The following is a 19,162-nucleotide window of genomic DNA, read 5'->3' as shown; positions in this document are numbered from 1 at the left end:
AGTCTTGCGGCAGTGTTGATGTTGTGATTGGAGAACGGAGGACGTCTGCAACGGTTGGACGACGGACGGACGGACGGACGGATTGACTCACCTTGGAACGTGAATCTACCGAGACGCCGTTTTTTCTTCTTCGGCGGATTGCTGGGCTCGGCAGATGACGCCGTCGAGGACCGATACAACCTCTTTATGGCGCGAGCGAGCACCATGCTTGCGGTCGATGTGTCTGTTGTTCCGGTGGTCGACGTACCGTGGAAGGCTGTGTGGCTGGAGCTGCGGACGCTCGTGGTCGTGACTGTCCATGTACTGGAGCTGCTGGGAAGATCGCGGTATGGGAAGCTGTCAATGCTGTCGTTGGCATGCCGTTTGGCTCGCAGAAAGGGGTGGGTGGCGGTCGGCATGTTTTGCTGTTTCCGTACGGAGCGGCGGGCGAGAAGAGCACACTCAATCCTGCAGTCTCTCCTTATACTGTTTGCGAACGGAAAATTCTCGACTGGATGCCGGGCAGAGAGCAAGGACTGTACGGTGTTTGATGGGAAGGGCGGTGACTGGGGAGCTGCCGTGGAGTGCACACGTCTGTGCCACAGGCACGCGGGATGTTGCAGCATTTTTTGAGAGCGAGAGGAGTCTGGGGCTTGCGGTGAGAGCGGGAAGGATTGCGCTGCGTTTGGTGGGTAACATGTCATGGCGGGATCGCAGGCAGCCATGAAGCTTTCGCCTAGCTGTATGTGCAAACGGGAGATGTTGTCCGTTACGTGGGCAGTCAAGACGCGCACGCCATCCGCTGGAAATTTGACGCTACCGACGTCGGATGCCAGCCGGGTACGGGATACGTGCCGTGCCTACAGGGCTACCGCGTTGCAGTTCGCTGGCATTTCAGAAAGGAATCCATGGATAGTGGATACCGACTCATCAACTGGCTGAGTCCACCTTATGGATCAGCCTTAAGCTAACACCAGTACCCAAGATCCATGCTCCTTACTACGATTGGCTAGAGAATATCAGTGGGGATATTGGGCATCAGGCACGGGAAGTAAGGCTCGCGTAGCCAGCTCCTATCTCCCGATGGGCTGTGGGCATGTTCCACGCAACTCTCGGACCAAGATTACCCCGACACCTATGCGGGGAAGATGCACGTGGACTGTTAAGCCCCTTCCCATCACGGATGCTCGAATGCTGAATGCAGTTTTGCAGCGGATAGACAATGCAGGGTAGCTTCGATGCTGTTTCATGGCTTCTGGGGCAGCTGCGTCAAGCATCTGGAGCCGCAAAAAGGGTCTGGCTTTGAGCCAATGCGCAACAACTTTGGTGGTCTTCTGCAAACGGTGCGAATTGCCTTTCCCACCGCTCTTCTCTCCACATCCATACACTCTGAAATGACGTGTATACGGAAGCTGGGCTAGAGGGAGCTCCCTTGTCTATGCAAGCCGGGTTTCCACGGTGCTTGTCAACCTCTACACTTTCAAAAACCGCTCGAACGTTGACAGATCAACTCACGCCGTTATTCATCTCAACGAAGCCACTGAGGACTTTGTAGTATATAGTCCTTACGCGGCAAATTCTTTTCATAACAAGAGCACCAGCGTTGGTGGTTTAGTGGTAAAATTCATCGTTGCCATGATGGTTGCAGACATCACTGAGTATCTCATCCCACGAGTACTCTCCAGGGAGCTCAGCACCATGATTCGATGAGCCCCGGGTTCGATTCCCGGCCGACGCAATCTCTTTTGCCCTTGCTACACATCGCACAGTGCGAAGATGCGGCTTGCAGAGTTTTTTTGTCCGAGGTGGTGGTGAGTCGGGATCTGCGGGTGGACTGTGCTCCGCTCCCGGGCCGCAGAGTAGCACCGGGCCGAGCACGTATTCCCCGGTTTATGCCATTGCTGCTGCCCGGCTTGCTTTCAAACTGACCATTGCTCGCATAAGAGCTACCATAGCAAAGAGTGGTGGGGTGGATAGCCAGTTTGCACGGAAGAAATGGTGGCGGTTCCCAAAATGGAACTGTCGAAGTGGCAGTATTGGCGGGGAGTTGCGGTGTGTCGGTGCTTTCATTGGCTGCTACTCGTGGTGGATGGTCTTCTCTTTGCAGCAAAGAACCAAACATGAGTGGTAGGGGGTGGATGTTTCGCCAACAGACCTGGCTAGCAGCCAAAAGGCGTCGCGGCGGAATCAAGCCCATCTTGAGAAGTTACTTTTCGTCGACCCAATCAGATACAGGGAATGCTCTCCGGCTTACCGGAAGAACAACTCTCTTAGCCCGAGCTCCGTTCAACAAAACGAGTGCTTCAGTTTGCGATGGCGTCAGCGGCGCTTGTTTGACTGCTGAATGCCCGCACACACTAGGATACCCAAGCTGCAATCAGATATATTCCAGCATGTGATAACCATTCGTTGATACACACGCCTACAATCGGTGGGGTCGTGAGCGCGGGACGTGTACACTGAAGACCAATGCGGTCGCCAAGACAGAGCATTATGAGCACCGCAGTCATTTCCACCCCAATTGGATGACATGGTGCGGGGGGTCAGGGGCTTGGCAGTCTGGCCACAGCCTGAAGCTTGCAAGACTCAGTAAATGGCGGATCTGACCGTAGCGAGGAGTCGCCACCGCCGGAGCATTAGGTGGATGACGTGGCTGCATTGATAGCACCGTCTGCGCACATGAATACCGCATTATTGGCGGGCTTTCCTGACCGGGCTGATCATGCCAGGAAGCTGCTACGGCTGACTGCGCCCACCCGCTGCACTAGCCATGCATTGACCCAAATTCAGCGTGTACCCCTGAGCCTGCCGGGATGGGCATGGTGTAGCATGGCCGGAGATGTGGACGGTCTTACTCCTTGTAAGTCCCGAGCCCTCGGTCTCCCGGAAATTAGAGCCGCCAAGATTCTTCGACCACGGCGTCGGCAGGAGTTATGCATTGTTTTGAGATTAACCCGCATGAGGTGGAAGGAAAGTGGGAACCAACGAGAAATGGTTTCACTTCGAATCAATGCAATCGCTCCAATCACTTCCCGCGGAATCAACACCGTGAGACGTCAGAGGAGATGTTCTTAACCATGATGCAGAATTGGAGCTAAGTCTGGACGTCGACGGGCAAGCGCGATTGGACTGGCCTACATGGTACCACTTCCTGCAGCTAAGTGCTGGACTCGCGTCCCACCAACGTTTTCCACAATAACCTGTGCCCGCCCGCCAATATACATTGCATATTGCTTCTCGGCTCCACTTCGATTGCCGAATGACCAACAGTGAATTGGACAGTGTGTGATCCGCCTGACCATGTGGCGAAACGAAAAAGCAGCATCTGCATGTGTGAGTTGAAGTCTGCGGTATCAGGCTTACGGTTCTGTAAACATCTCACTGCATGGCAATTGTTTTCCCACAATGACTAAGTCCGCTCACCGAAAAAACAATGACAAGTCGCACGAAAACGGCTGTCTCATCTCCCCGCATACAAACCACAAAAAAGAAAACAGAGATTGGTCAGCAAGAAGGCAGCAAGGCAACTACCCTGGCAGAAGAACGAAGAGCGGTGCGACTTCAGCACTTGCTGCACATAAGAAATTTCGGGCAAACGGCGTAGGCTGCCAAGGCTGCATGGATGCGGGGTGCAATGCAATGCAATGCCTGCCACGGCCCGTCAGCCGCGCTCTCCTCGCCGTGCATACTACCACAACCAAATGCGACAGCAGGAAATCGAGAGTTCCATCTCACGATAACTCAATGATGGATGCGGTGCTGGAGCGGCAGCCGGCCGTTGGACGCGACACGCGAGAGATCGGGATTGGGATACCGCCTCCATACCCTTGGCTGCCTCGTTGATCCCTGCGCTTGGCGGTGGTAGCGGATCTGAACAAGGGGCGGAGCTGACGAATGTCGGCGCTCGTCTCTGCAGCCCGATCAATCAAGCCAGCACCTGTTGCTCACACCATCCCTGGCCGACCCGAATGCGGAGAATTGCGCGTATGCAAACTACTTTCTCACGCGCGTCGCGCTAGTGTGAAGAAACTGCCACCATCAGGGGGGAGCCCGAGTCTGGGCCTGCCCTCCCCCTCTGCACATTTGCGAACTCACTGCTAACGCCGCCGAGCACCGCATGCGCCCAGCAGGTGCCGGTGCAGCACGCTCAGCAGCTACTTAAGCCCATGCCATGTGCTGTACCAAGTTCTATTTTCTAACCAGACAAGCAACGGTCCAAGCATTTCTTCCGGCGGCCCTCTCCCACTGCCTACTACTGCAAAACTTCCCATCGCTGCATCTCCCTCATAGCAGCCGCCGCCGCCGCACCATCTCCGCTTCTCCACCTCCCTCCTCCTCCTCTCTGCATCCGAGCCGCCCGCATCATCCCGCGTCCTGTCCCACCCCCCTCGTTCCCTCCCCTCCCCCCCAACCAAAAGCGAGAGGGAGAGAGAAGAAAAAACCCCCCCACCTCCCGCCGTACCACCACCAACCCAAGCGCACAATGGGCGCAACGCAACACCTCCCCACCAACCCGGCAGCCGCCACCGCCACCGCCATCCCCGTGCCAACCGCCCACCACCACCACCCCTCCTCGGCGCACAACGACGCCCCGACCATCCCTCCCCCCAACATCGACAACAACACCACCACCACCAACACCAACGACGACACGCACCACCCGCCCCCCGAGCACCTCTGCTACGACCCCGCCTACGTCGCGACGGTCGTGGCCATCTGGCGCGCCGAGTCGGCCGCGTGCGACGAGCGGCGGGCGCAGCGGAAGGAGGAGCGGCAGGCGGCGAAGAGGAGGATGCGCGAGGAGAGGGAGCGCGGAGAGGGGCGCGGGACGGATGAGGAGGGAGAGGAGGGGGAGGGGGAGGAGGAGGGGGCAGGTCGGGTGGCGGCAAGGAAGAGGGAAAGGGCGGAGCGGAAGGTGAGGAGGAGGGAGAGGCAAGGCGCGAGGAGGGATGGGTGGTGGGGGGAGGGGGATCGCGCTGCTGGGGGAGGGGTGGAGGGGGAGGGGGAGGTGGGGGGCTTGGCTGGGCTGTAAGTTTTTGGTTGTCTCTTTCGTTCTCTCGCTCTCTCTCGTCCTCTCTCTCGCTCTCTTGCTCTCTTTCTCGTCCTCTCTTACTCACACTCTCGCCCTCTATCCTCGTTGCTTTGGGCTTCACTTCTGGTGTGGAAATGTGTGTTTTTATTTTCTTGCTCTCTTGCCTTTTTCATGGGCTGGGGCGGTCGATGCGGTTGTTGATGATAAAACAAATCTGTCCGCGGCGTGGATTACATACATACTCGTGCTGACGTATTCTCGGATACAAACACAGATTCGACAATGTGGAGGAATGATGGCGACGATACGGCGGAACGACGAGTCTTCAGATTCGCGACGGCGTCTCGGCCTCGCGGAACTTTGGGTGGGGATTATGTCTCAGTGGCTCTATTGCTCTCTTGGAGCAAATAGGCGGCAAGCCTTTTTTTTTTTTTCGGTTGCTCGGATGGCACACCTTGCCAGAGTTAATACTGAGTTTCGGTATAAACGGTTATCAGCACTCGTATCATCATCACCAGTCGTTGAAGATACAAATGTGCGGCACTTGTCATTACAGTTAAATACCACCCCCAGCATTTGATGGATATCGAAACTTTCACCGGCCAGTCACTGTGACCAATGTGCAGGGCTACCCACCCTTGCTCCGCATTGCCAAAGTTCATGCAGTGCCCGGTCAAACGAGATGCTGCGTCAATGCGCCGCATCACCGACATTTCAAAGAGCCAAAATATAGCCTCCTACCGCAGCGGAGGGCTAGCGCGAAGACTGTAGATTCTGTGGACCGAGAGGTTCTAGTCGTATCGTAGTCCCATGATAGGCTAAAATTATATTAATCGGTGGTAAAATGGGGACCCTAGCCGGATTCTGGTAATGCGATAGGTTAAAGTCGTATTAGCCAGAAGAAGAAGCAAGGTCGACGCTAGCACTCCGCTGCGGCACCCTCCTGTACATTTCCAAGGCACGTCCAGAAGCCCGGGAGCATCCTTGAATGACCCTAGCATGGTCCGTCACGGGTGGTCAGCACTGCTGCAGAGATGCAGCCCGCCAGCGAATGAGTTGCGCGGAAACGGGCGTGTGGTAGTACAGGCGTGCACGAACAGGGCGGTCCCGGCCCTGCGAATCGATAGAATCGTCATGGGTCTGCATGCACCCCTGTAAGTGTGCGAGATCGGTTGCCTCGCCCACGCCGCTTGGTTTTTGCTTGGCTTTTGCATGGACACTGCGCAATTTAATGAATTTTTGGATGCATGCAGGCTGCCACGTTTGTGAACGGCGTACCTGGCCGGACAAATCGGATCATGGGAAAGATCGAGATCCGAGGAAGATCGGCATGGGTACGTGGGCAGCTTTGGAGAAAAAGCATCTTTTCATAACGGGATATGTGCTTTTTAGGTGCAGTCAGTGCTTTGATTAGGGAACCCCGCCCCAGATGATCGGTACCACAAGCTCCATTCCAGAACGCCTGATTCAATCTTGTACGGAGTGTCAAACGCAAGCTTCATGTCTCTAATGTGGCCATGGCTATTGTTACATGACTAAATCAAGTTTACCTTAGCTCTTAATGTAAATGACATTATTATTCAACTGTCATGCTTATTCAGTATTATGGTATACGATAGGTGTTACTGCGGTGCATTGTCTCCATGTCTCGACTGTTAGTAGTATGCTGATGTTTGCTCGCAATTAATTGACCATGAATAACATGGTCAGGATGAACTATTGTTGGATTCACTAGTTAGTGCATCTATCACTTTGCGTGGTGTTGTCTACCCATACGGGACGTCAGTAAGAGCAGCCAGCAGCGCATCTTCCACACCCTCCGCTATTTCCCACACTGCGAAACTTCCCTGTCCGAGGCTTGCAAGGTGGTATTGAAGCGTCTAGACTCTAGATATGAAGTTAAAAGACGCTCATCAGTACACGCGCGAGGGTAACACGCAAGTGACGGCCGCAGTGCAGCAACTCCGTTGACGGGCGGGGATGGTATTGCTTCGCGGACTCAGCGCTGGACGGAGAAGACTCCGGACTAGCGCCGGAGCTCCTCCGAGCGAGAATGCAACCGGTCGACGGTTCGCGCACCGCGGCGGGCGACGAGGACGATCTGAAGAAGGTTCATGTCCGTCAACGGCGTCCGCATGAAGGCCCGGACCGCACCCACGACGCCGGGCGGCCCGGTCGACGATCGACGAGCGCCATGCAGCGGGAAGCTTATTCTTACGTCCCGTCACGATATGCTGCCGTGGTGTTGACATCCCGGCATTCGTCTCCCCAGCTCAATCCGCTGTCGAAGCATTTGCGCGCGAAGATATTGCCCGGAGCATCGCCCCGCCTCCGCGGGTTTCTCGCTACAGCGACTGGCGAGACGCCGCGGCCGCCGCAGTCCTCGCCGCAATGCGCAGCGAATCGCGATCGAGAGACGTATCGGCGGCCGGGGGCGAGGGGCGGGCTGACCTGACAGGGATGCCGCTGGACGTGCAGACGGCGGGACCCCATCCGACGAGCCGAGCCAGGGTCGTTGCCGTCGTCATGGTAATTGGCTGTGCCTCAGTGCGACCGCGCCAGCCCGCTCGCTCATTAGTTGCACCCGCTGCAGGCCTGGTCGGAACCTTGGCCTCCCGCATCCCCGCAGCAGGTGAGCCGAGCATGGATGGCAGGCGCCTGCGTATGTACTTACCACCGCTGGAATGCTGCCGATGGTGTTCATCACACCACCTACTGCGGCTCGCCGTCTTCGGAAACGCCTACACAATGGACCAGGGCTCTTCTGCCGATGCGCGCAAGGGGCGCTTCGGGATCGGGGCTGGGTCCGTTCGAAACGTCGAGCTTGTCACAATGATGACGGGGGAAGGAACTGTTGTTGTCAAGGACCGTCAGGGGTTTCTTTATTGGTGTCTTCACATCACGATCGCTGGAATGGGCAGTGGCGGTGGCGGTGGCGGAGGCGGGCAGCAGGCAGGCCGGCCGGCGCCACGCTACAAGGTCTGTCTGAAACAGTTTCCCGAGAGCCACCAAGATTGCAGTAGCAGAGGCACGCGGCCGTGAGCTCGTCGCAAACCATCGCATCGAGCTAGCTTGGCGGGTAGGGACATGAAAGGCCGACCGCCTCTCCCTAGGTACCATCGGCGAATGCACGTATACCTCGGATGAGTCATCCGAACAGAGCCGCAGCCGGCTTCCGCAGCCTCGCGCATGGTCGTCGAACGTAGGAAACGGCGAACGCTAGTAGTAGTACAGCCCGCATCCCGGCCGCAGCGTCCATGATTGGGGAAAACGGTCATCACTGATCACTGCTAATGCTGCAGCTCGTCGAGGGTCAGACCGGTCCCTCGTATCGGACGTGGGCGACTTGCCGCCCGTGATGCGGTGCGATAGCTGCCGGTCCAGCCTGCTGGGACCCGGGCGTCGTGTGGGGTGATAAGCCAGAGAGCAGGGCTTCGGTGCCGTCTCCGCTGCCGCCGCGCCTTCCGCCTCCGCGGTGTCCGCCTCCGCGGTGATGCTGTGAAACTAGATCGGAAGTCACAGATGCTGCTCCGGGAGGTCCGAGAGAAGAGGCTCGAAGGGCTCGTATGCAGCTCTCGGAGTATGGTGTCGTCTTCCGCCTTTCACCAACCAGATGTTAGCAATATACCCGGCAGTGGGGCCAATGAAGTATAGAGATTTTTCCTTGAGCAGCCTTCTGCGCTCTGCAGCATTGACCTATCATCTGTAGGAATTTTGACTCAACTGCCGGTCATGATTGAACTTCAAGAGGAGCAATGGGGATTACTCGCCCCCTCAGTGTCGTAAGTGACCCACAGTTCTCTCCCGCTCAGGAGGAAAAAACTACTCCCATGCAGATTGGGAGACAGAGTCAGCCTCCGTCCTGTATGCCTACCCAGCAGATAATTAGTCGGGCGGTCGACATTGCGAAGGCGATCAAGTATAGACAGCAGCCAATCAAAACCTCCGCACGCCGCAATCACCCGACGGGATTTACGCTCACTCAACCACTGCATCATTTCTTACTGGTTAAGTGACAGCCACGTCGAACGCGTTCGCCTGCATGACAGACTGAAATTGAGCACATAAGATTCTGTTTCATGGCCAGTGAAAGCAGAGATCCGGACGTACATGTTGGTTTAAACACACTTTTGCATAGGTAGTTGGAGCCATGCTTTGTTGCGCCAAGTTTGATGTGGCTAGAGGCTTGGGGTATGGTGTTGGGTGAGGGCCGATCTCGAGGCTGAAACAGCTGAGGTCGATCAAAAGAGGGATGCCATGGCCGCCGAGTTGAAGGCCTCAATCCGGGCAGCTATCGACGAATCCCTTGCTCAAAGCGCGAGAACAGAGCGTGTTGTCGACATGCTGAAGGCATTGTCAAAAGCGTCAGCCTTGGATGCCGAGGCTAAATCAGGCTCTGGTTCTACCTAGCCATGAGCAAAGTGTGCGCATGGATCAGGTTCCTGCGCAGTGTTGCGGCTTTATGCTACATGAACGGGATGAGAGGGGAAGGAAGGGAGGGGAAATGATGACCAGCGGATGGATGGATGGCTGCCTCTTCTACAACATGCAATAATTGAACGGGTGTCGTACGATCTATCATGGTGATTCTGCGTTGACATTTCGAAATTGGAGGTGAACTTAGCCGGTGGTGGGGACCTGTCAGGGCCTGTCCTCAGTGTCCGTCAGCTCGCAGGGCCCTGTCTTACCTAGCGTGCTAGCACAGTGAGTGACAAAAGAACTCGCCCATCCGCATCTGCCCCATGAAAAATAATGCATGGGAGGGGTAGTTGAATACAAGATCCTGACGTATATGGGCGGATTTAAAACCAGTATCTACGTCCAGACCCTGGATTCACCTGGGCAATTTCTTCACCCGCCATGCTGGCGTTCCTAAGGCTACGGCGGAAGTGATGCGCCCGCCTCCTCGTTCCTCTCTCAGCTAGCGCACCACCAGCGACTCTCGGCGGACGCGGCGGCGCATATTGCAGGCGTCATGTGACCGGGCGCAAGTGGGCGCGCGACAGGACGACCTGGTACAAATTTGCGACCACGCGACGCTGCGCAGATTACGTCATTGCCGACCAGCGCTCACCTTGCGCCACCCCGATCAACCCTCTTCTACCGCTTCCGAAGACAGAGCCAGGTAAGCCCGCCGTGACCTTACTCAATGCCAAACTGCAAACTGACTCATCGACCAGGCGAGCTCACTTCACACGGATGCGCGGCTCATCTTGTACCCTCAATCTCACAACATCCGCCATGATTGCTTGATGTCGTCACTCAGCCAGAGCTAGGTAAGCGCGCCGTGACCTTATTCCGAAACCGCAAGCTGACCCTTGAACCAGCCGAGCTCACTTCACACCGACGTGCGACACTTCTTCTGTGTGGCTTCATTCGCTCAGCAGGGTGACACCTTCACCTTTTCGACACAACTTCTGATCGCCTGTCAACAATTCTTCGACAACTCAAGTGAGGTACCGTGGTCGTGGACCATTGTTAATCGCTTGCAATCCAAACAACCCGTCGACATGTTCTTTGACAACCTTCAAAAACCCAAGCGGAGTACCGTGATCTCGTTTCTGGGTCATTGTTTACCGTTTGAACCCACCCTTTGGCATCGTCTTCAACGCCAACCTTCCAGGCACTGTACCTTGGTCTTCGATCATCGTTGACGGCTTGACACCATCCTTTTTTCGTAGCGCCTTGATATTACCTCTTGTTGGCGCTACCTTTCAGGCACTGTACTTTGATCCTGGATCATAGTTAGCTGCCTGAAACCACTGCTTCTTCATGGCGCCTTCTTCAACGCCAATTACGCATCTACACCTTTGTCTAATCAACTTCGATTTCCAACACTCTTTTGGCGACGACACCATGGTTCCTTTTGTGGTTAAGCACAATCGAAGTCTACCACCCGCTACTAACACACGTTGAGTGAGGGTTCTGTGATTTTCATCATGGTTAACCGCTTGACAATGTCTTCGACGCGTGAGCGCTTTTTTCGACAAACTTTTCGAGTGGAGGGTCCGGGTTTTCTTTTTCTGTTTTTCTTTTTGGTGTATTCTAAGACCTTCCATGCTACGAGCGAGCCTTTTTGTCTATCGACACCAAAAACAAGGTATGTTTCCTGTACCTCCCCTCCTCTTTCTTCGAACACAGCTGACTTTCCCTAGTAGATGCTGTGCGATGAGCGGAAGTCAGATTTTCAATCAGCTGTCCAATCGTAACGAATGTCGTCACCGTTCCTATGGCGCGCACCTACGTCGTCAGCACATTTCGCAGCACCGGAGCTTGCGTTCCAGCGGACAGGCATTTTGTGTATTTTCTCTACAATCCGCGGTTGCTCGAAGAAGAACTCCGTTACGCAGAGGAGCATGGCCACCAAACTTGAAAACTCGCCGACTTGCTTACGAGCCGTTCGTTCGACGCAGTCTCGGTGCCGTACAGCCTGACCATATCTTTCCGATCAACGAACCGCCATTTCAACATCTCCCGCACTTGATACTATACCATGACAGACCGATTTCCATATCTGCCGAGGCCCCCCATGTGTCAGACCCTTGTATGCCTGAAGCTTCGCCCTCAATGCCATGGCTATGGACACGGTTCGCAACAAGCGCAAGCGGATTGGAAGCGGACCCTCAGACCCCGCTCGTGCTTACCGATCAAATCAATCGTGAACCCTGGTTATGAAACGGTCCTGGACTAGTACGCTTCGATACCATGCATTGCTGTTTTCTCCGAGCTTGCTATCAGCGTCAGCGAAGCTACTACCAGCTCTCCCAAGGCTTCGTGCTCTACCGCGTCCCGGCGCATATACCTGAAACAATACTACTGTCCTGTTGCCTTCAACCCTCCAACCCATTACTATGTACGTAGCTATCTACGTTTCAGTTAGTTGCCCTCGAAAGAGCACGGGATGGACATACCTGTATTGCATGCACTTCGCGCTGTGTTGAAAGCTGCGGACACCATGACCCGGTGTGGATGCGTCAATCATTTCCATGGGTGCTGACATGAATCGACAAGAGTAACATTGACCATTGGTTCCAAGATGGCCCTGCCTTATTCGCTATGTAGAGTCTGGACAGATTGTGTGATACAAATTTGATGTCGACGATGAACACAGTGCGTATTGAATGTAATGGACGAGTGGCTCGGAAGCATGGCTGATCTGCGATGTTAACCATACGCAATTAAGAAGTAACCGCTCCGAGCAATTAACTGAGATATTTAAGTTATGGGCTAAACTGTACCTACTAACACGAGTCGTACCCAGCAGCGACGGCCCAAGGCAACTCACATATCCAACCCCATTTTGGAACCAATTGCCAGGCAGTGATGCACGCCTGGAGCATCCAACTGTCTTGCTGAGTCATACCTGGTGTTCTGTAGTCAATGGCGGACCCAACAAGCAGAAGAGTATACTGACCGGAATACAGTGCGCTAGAGAGCTCCCAGCGAAGCAGCCCCGGGATGAGCTTCAGACCCTGCGGACGATGCGCGTTGGAGAAACGACTACTGCTTTGCCGCGCGTGTCGAGTTGAAGTAGCGAAACAGGCTGCTGGCGGCGTCGGGAACGTGTGATCATGCCGTGTATGGGCATCGGGTTCGCGCTTTTGTTGGCCCGACGAGCGGCGGGCGAGGGGCGGCGCGAAGGCGGCGCAGAGGTCAGCCGGGACACCGAAGGCGCTATGGGCGACGGAGTCGGCGTTCTCGGGTCGAAACAGCGCGTGGGGCGGGGGTTGATGAGCAGCAGATTCAGCTTGTCGACAGCGGGCTGGAGCATGTGCTTGTGGTAGTAGCGGGCGTGGATCGCAAGCACGCCAGGGTCCGACGGCATCGACGGCTCGCGCGTGCGAGGCGGGGGCGAAGGCGAGGCCATGGCGGGCGATGGCGAATGGGAATGGCGGAGCGCTTGGTCGCAGGTTGTGATGGTTGTCCGCTGGCCGGGTTTCGGGTGAAAGCCAACGCGTCCACCGCAAGCTACGCCCACACCCGCCAGCGCCGACTCCACAAGCTCGCCGCCGCCGCACAAAAACTTCACACCGTCCTCCGCTGACCTTGCCATAGCCTTACCCGCGACCGAGATCCGTCCTGTGCGATGCATGCTAGCGTCCGCCGAAAACACCAACTCTGTCATGAGCAATACCCGCAGCAAGCTCGACGCCGCCGGCTCCGGCACCGGCACCGGCACCCAGACGACCCCCAATATGCGCCAGTCTTTCCGCTGCAACGCCTCTCTGGTCCTCCCGTTGGCGATGTCCTTGGTGACCTTGCGAGGTCGGAGCGTGATCGGTATCGCGACTACCATCTATACACACTTCGCCAACTCCACGAGGCCGGGCTTGCCCACAGCGAGATCGAGGAAGATGACGCCATCAGGGAGTGTGGAAATCTTGTGCTAATCGACTTCCCTCACGCTGTATTCAGATCTGACGTCGACAATGCTACTTACCGCCGGGAGACGCGTATGGCCCGTCAGCTACTCAGAGAGCTATCGTATTTGAACTGGAACATTGTTCAGGGTGAATCCAATCACCATGACTATACGACAGACGGTCCTACAAACACCAACCTGTGTTAGTCCATGTCCGAGTCGGTCAGGGACTGTCCAAGAACACTGACCAAAATGCTCACTATAAAAATCCACCGCTGCTAGATTTCTACGACTACACTACACCCACGCGACAACTCCACAGAATGTCGAGCCAACGCACCACCAAGAACTTCTTGAACAAGAAAACCAACTCTCTGGGCCTCTCAGCCGGAGCCTTTTGCAACTTGCTGGGCATCGACCCGCATACCCCCACCCCCGATTATGCAACCCTTCGTCGGTACATCCGTAGGCTGCATCTGCTACTGCATCCAGACCGGATTGCGGGAAACGATGAAGCCAAGCGGGCACAGGAGGACCTGAAGTTCGACTTTAGGGGATTGCGGGACATCGAGGGCTACCTCTGTGCATCGGAATCGTGGTACCGCTCACGCATCGCCGGACTGTGCAAAATGGCTATCCAAGACGACTCTTGGGTGTCCACCTGGAACCCACACAGCTTGGATGGAGGTGATGTATTCGAGCCGCTTCCCTCGTTCGTCACGCGGATGAACCCTCAGCAGGCGCCGAATCCAGGACAGCCCGCCAGTGGAAACGGCAACGACCACAGCCATGGACCACCTCCACAGTCAGCAACTTCCAGAGAATACACCATCGACGACATGTACCGGATCAACATCTTCAACTTCCGCCCCAGCTGGTGGGTTGGCGTGCCTCCGTTCCATGGCGCTGGTCAGGAACAGACAACCCATGCCCTCCTACGCTTCATAGGCTGCTCCCCTGTCACCGGCGCCCCCAACTTTGGAGTTTCAGTCGCTGCTGTGGAGCTACGCTGGGGCTCCCAGAACTTCGAAGCCGCCCATATGACAGCAGACGCGATCGTCGAACTGCCACCCTTTGGGCACACTCCTTCCCCCGGCAGCTTGACCGTGCAGCTCCTTCTCAAGAACCGCGGCAACGGGGAGGATGTGACTTTGTCATGGCTTAGCACGGCCGCGCCGATACACTTGCGGGACCTGACGAACGAGTGGAGCGATTGCCCTGGACCGTGGAGCCCCCAGGACCCTTGCCCTTGGACGAGGAACCGAATGTCCATGAGGATCGAGTGGTGGTACGGAGTCTTCGCCAGTGAGGCGTTCGGCAACTCGGAGATCAAGATGTCATATATCAACGACTTCTTGCAGCAAGTTCGCGAGGCCATGAACTAGCTCGAGTCATTGCGAGACCAGTGTGCCCACCCTTGTAGCGATGTTGGTACCCTTTCTGGACCTCGGTTTAATGAGACCCTATGTGGGAGACATCGAGACTGTTGAACTTGTTTGTTAGCTTTTGTTTCAATTCCGATACCTAACAGCATCATGATCGAATTGACTTGGGACTTGTTCTGCTAGCTGGGAATTAAAAATTTGGAAACCAATACCTTTTTATTTGCAAACCGTGAATATTATCGATTAAAGCCTTTATATTGATTATACACGTATCTTAAACATCGAGTCAACTCTCAGCAGTCCTTTCTTCTTCAACGATAAGGATTCCTTGAGTTTAAAACATTTATGTGTTAGTGATCGGCTGGGCCTCCTTTATAAGGCTACGGAAGGTTGTTTGCTCACCATCAGTTTGGTCTCCGAATGCCGTTTTCTTTGTAATACTGTAAAGGTAGAGAGCCAATGTCTTATTCGGCTTGCGCTGTAGCCACTCGGTTGAAACAAAGAACCAGTGCCGTGTTCGGCCACCAACATAACAAAGGCAAGCGCCATAGTACGACCTGAAGTTTGAATAAAAGCCAGATTGACCTGCCAGGTTCTGAAAGGGTCGGGATCACTGGCTCATCTTCCTACCCTACCCACTCCACCGAACCTACCTTCGTCCCGGTCCACACAAGCCCAGCCAAAGACACGACCATCCATTTACTTCACGAAGAACGAACTAACATGTCCGGTGGAAATGTTTCCGGGTGGCAGGCGGCCATGATCGCGTTGCCTGATCTAGCTTCTCCAACAGGCAGGAGAGCCTCAGGCGTGAAGAAGACGATCCGAAAGAAAAGCCAGGCTGATCCTACCGAATCGGCAGAAAATGTCAAGCCAACAAAGCAGGGTGACACAGCAGCGTTTTCCGACAAGAAGGAAAACACAAAGAAGGACACGGATGCTGCCGCTGATACGACAAACATTGACGAAAAACGCTCCGCCAGTCCACGCCCTACGAAGGCGATGGATGAAAACACGGCACCTAAAGATGTAAAAGGAGAGGAAAAGATGGCAACCCCCAGGAAGCGATCAAGCGTTGTCAAGCGTGAGGTGGGCGCAGAATCCGCGGACAGGGTGGCTGATGGAGCAAAGGCCAACGAGAATGCAAAGGATGAAGGGAAGGAAACAATCGTTTCCGCCAGGCGCACTAGAAGCGTCAGTCGTCAGCTGGAGGCCGACCGTACGGAAACGTCGGATGCCCATCAACGAGAAACAAAGAAGACCTCTGTCCCAACGGAAGAGACACGTGTCAAACGTCGGTTGTCGGATCACAAGGAAGAAACCACACAGAAGCTGCCCGGCATCAGGAAGAGGAAACTGGAAGATGCAAGTGTCTCTGCGGATAAGACACCCGTCAAGAAGACAGCCATCAAAAGGAAGATGTCTATACCCAACGAGACAATACTGGAGGATGAAAACATCTTAGACGACGAGGAAAAATCCAACAAGAAGGCAGCCATCAGAAAGAAATCTTCTACACCCAACAAAGCCGGATTGGATGATGAAGAGATCTCGGAAGAGATTAGAAAACCCGCAAAGACAGAAATTGCGAAAGCGGACATCGCACCCTATCAGGCCCTGTTCAGCGACGAAGAACCATCAGAAGAAGAGGAGGAGACGAAGCCCAAGGTGACGCGACCCGTCCCGGGGGTGTCCAACCCTTCAAGACCCACCAAATTCTACCATTATACCCGCTCTGGAAAGGAGAGGGATACTATGGACTACGCAAACAAGCTGAGGTCTATGACGGCCATGCTTAAGCGTAACCCTAAGCGCCGTCGATAGATTCTCTATAAATGCGATAGAGCCGTGGATAAAGATGGGGAAAGGGTCAAGCGTGCTGGCAGCGAGAAGGGGCTCAAGTAGTACTGTATTTGTATTAGTAGCTGCTGTTATGTTGGATGTTTACTAGCAAGTTCATTTACGTGCGGGGATTCCTTCCTGAGCTCCTACGTGACCGCTTATCGCTATAGGCTTTGAGTTTGGTGGGGCGTTATAGCAGACACCAGTGATGTAGATTTATAGTGACTGCTTCAAGACACTGGCGTTGACGTCAGTAGCATTGCTGGGACGTTTTTGGTGTGCCAGACTTAAACACAACCGCTTGTAATTGTTCACCACAGATGATTTCTTTGTTGACTAGTGGCTCCCCTCGTTCCTTTTGCGCATTCGACCAATCACCGTGATAACCCAGGCTTACCATTGGCCGACGGCAACGTGTGCGACCAGTCATGACATGCGAGCACGGCAAACCAGGTCGGAGCGCAACACGGAAACGTTTGGCGAAAAAGGATCAACAAAAGCAGCAGTGCGGCAGCATGATGGTGTCGAAGGCCAGGCTGCACGGGTCCGGATTGGCGGTGGTTGAGCAGCGAACGTCAAACGTCTGGGGTGCGGCGCGGTTTGTAGATTCTCTTACATTTGAGCGATAGAGCCGGCCGCTGTGTCGCCATGATTCGTCCGATCGGCGCGAGATCCCAGTGATTTCGGCACCGTGTCCGCCCGCCGGCCCGCTTCGCCTGGACGATGCCGTGGCTTTCCGAGACTGGCCGACGTTCGGCTCTCTGCGGAACAACTGCATTCGCAGGGCCGTCGAGACGACGAGGTCTGAATAGACTTGTCACTAAGGGTGGACTAGAGATAAGCGGCTAACGCGACCGAGAAAGTCATGGTGGGTTCGCCGGAGACCGCTCCGCTTCACTCTGGCTCGTAGATCGAGTGACGAGATCTTGGGTCTTTGGATGTTGGCGGGCTGTGCAACACGTCCAGCTTTGCGCCCGGCGGCTTCGATGGCGCAAGCCCCAACACGGCCACTTAGGTAAGTAATCATTACCAACGTTCCATCCCGCAACCGACCATTTCATCAGCACCACCTTCACGACAGCCAACGCTAGCGCAGCCCCTCTTGCCTTCACCAGTCCCCGTGCCAGCTCGATCCCAATCGCGTTTGCCCGCTCGCCACACATGCCTTCACTGGAATACCCGCCATGACCGCCGCTCTCACGCAAAAGGCTCAAAGCAGGCAGCGGTGCCAGTGACCCGCCAAAAGGACTATGCAAGAATCGGGAAAGCAGGCTGCGAAGCCGGACCTCCGCCCAGAGTGAGTTGTCGCCGTTGCCATCCGGCACGCGATGCTTGGAGACGCGCTGCTTTGCAGGTCCTGGATGCACCCACTCACTCCGTTGTCGACGATCGTTGAACTGAGCATGGGGCTTTACTAAGGTGTTCTGCGATATTGCTGAGAACCGACGTATCGCGAGATCCTATCATGCGCCTCGGTTCTTTGGGGCCAGTGTCAGAGGAAAAAAGTGTAATTGAATCTCAATGACTGAGACAGAGCAGTTCACCGTTAATTACCAGATGTTTCGTTATCGTGTCATGACGGAACAGCTCCAGCTGAGCGCATTATCCACCTTGAGATGCCCCGTTGGGACCCAGCTCGTCACCTACCACGCCTTTTCCCCCCATTTCTCATGCACATCGTATACTTGATTCCAATGCCCCTCGCGCAGGTTGGAGATAGATGAAATGCAGGTGTATGCATATAATTGGGGCTACGGCAGGCGGAGCGGCCACTTGCGATGAACCTCCGATAGCCCGCGCCGGTCGATATTACAACCGAACACAGCTCACAGAAGACATGACGAATCGATACGGTTCCTGAGATACTGGCTTCCCTTGTGCAAATATACACAAAGCCGTTAATGTTCCTCTTTGCAACATCCGAATGAGTCAGTACCATAGACACAGCGGTGGCACCGCTGTAGTTCTTGAATGCTTGCTGGATTCTCGTACGCTCACGGGCCCCGGCGTGGCTCTTTCTTCGAGAGATGTTCTGGGCCGCAACCATCTCTCTGCGTCAGGATTCGACGATGGAAAATTGTGGGGCGTCTCATAGGGGGGCTTGCGGATGCACGGGTACAGCTGCATGATCTCTTCATCCACCCAGAAAGCAAGCAAGAACGCTATTGCAAGGGCTTTCTCGTGTGGCACCTATCATGATGCGTAACCACGCGGGCCGGGCCGAGGCGCTAAAGACGGGCCGGTCCGCATACAGCGAGATTGAACGACAAAGGTAAGCACTGCGGCCGAAGGAAGTATTTCCTGTCATTGGAGACACACACAAAGCAAGACCTACTAGAAGCGCCCTTCTTCCACAGAGTAGACCGCTGACGGCAACTGCGGTCACGAAAATTGGCGGTATGTTCCGGACAATTTCTCGGCGCATTCCGGTACTCCTGCCTTCACAATCGCCCGGTCCTATCATCTGACCGTGTCTTACTTAATATCGAATGTGTACCTAGCGTGAAGTTCCCTCATGTATTGGTCTTTCAGGCGGAACGCATCGCTCAGACCAATCGGCTA

The 19,162-nt window shown here is 55.1% G+C and overlaps 2 protein-coding genes and 1 non-coding gene across 3 annotated transcripts; all 3 read left to right on the top strand.

Moving 5' to 3' along the window:
- Positions 1 to 1,579: 1,579 nt before the first annotated feature.
- Positions 1,580 to 1,717, top strand: SLS55_010303. Its single transcript has one exon. It is a non-coding gene; the product is annotated as a tRNA-Gly (tRNA).
- An 11,979-nt stretch (positions 1,718 to 13,696) lies between these two features.
- SLS55_010302 (uncharacterized protein) lies at positions 13,697 to 14,758 on the top strand (the record flags this gene model as incomplete). Its single annotated transcript, XM_066781690.1, has 1 exon — positions 13,697 to 14,758. The coding sequence occupies one exon, from the start codon at positions 13,697 to 13,699 to the stop codon at positions 14,756 to 14,758; it is 1,062 nt and encodes a 353-aa protein (XP_066627973.1).
- A 723-nt stretch (positions 14,759 to 15,481) lies between these two features.
- SLS55_010301 (uncharacterized protein) lies at positions 15,482 to 16,582 on the top strand (the record flags this gene model as incomplete). Its single annotated transcript, XM_066781689.1, has 1 exon — positions 15,482 to 16,582. The coding sequence occupies one exon, from the start codon at positions 15,482 to 15,484 to the stop codon at positions 16,580 to 16,582; it is 1,101 nt and encodes a 366-aa protein (XP_066627972.1).
- Positions 16,583 to 19,162: the final 2,580 nt, after the last annotated feature.

Source organism: Diplodia seriata (assembly GCF_021436955.1).
Source record: "Diplodia seriata strain FDS-637 chromosome Unknown scaffold_12, whole genome shotgun sequence".
NCBI classification, from domain to species: Eukaryota; Fungi; Ascomycota; class Dothideomycetes; order Botryosphaeriales; family Botryosphaeriaceae; genus Diplodia; species Diplodia seriata.
This window is presented reverse-complemented; position numbering and strand designations above follow the sequence as displayed.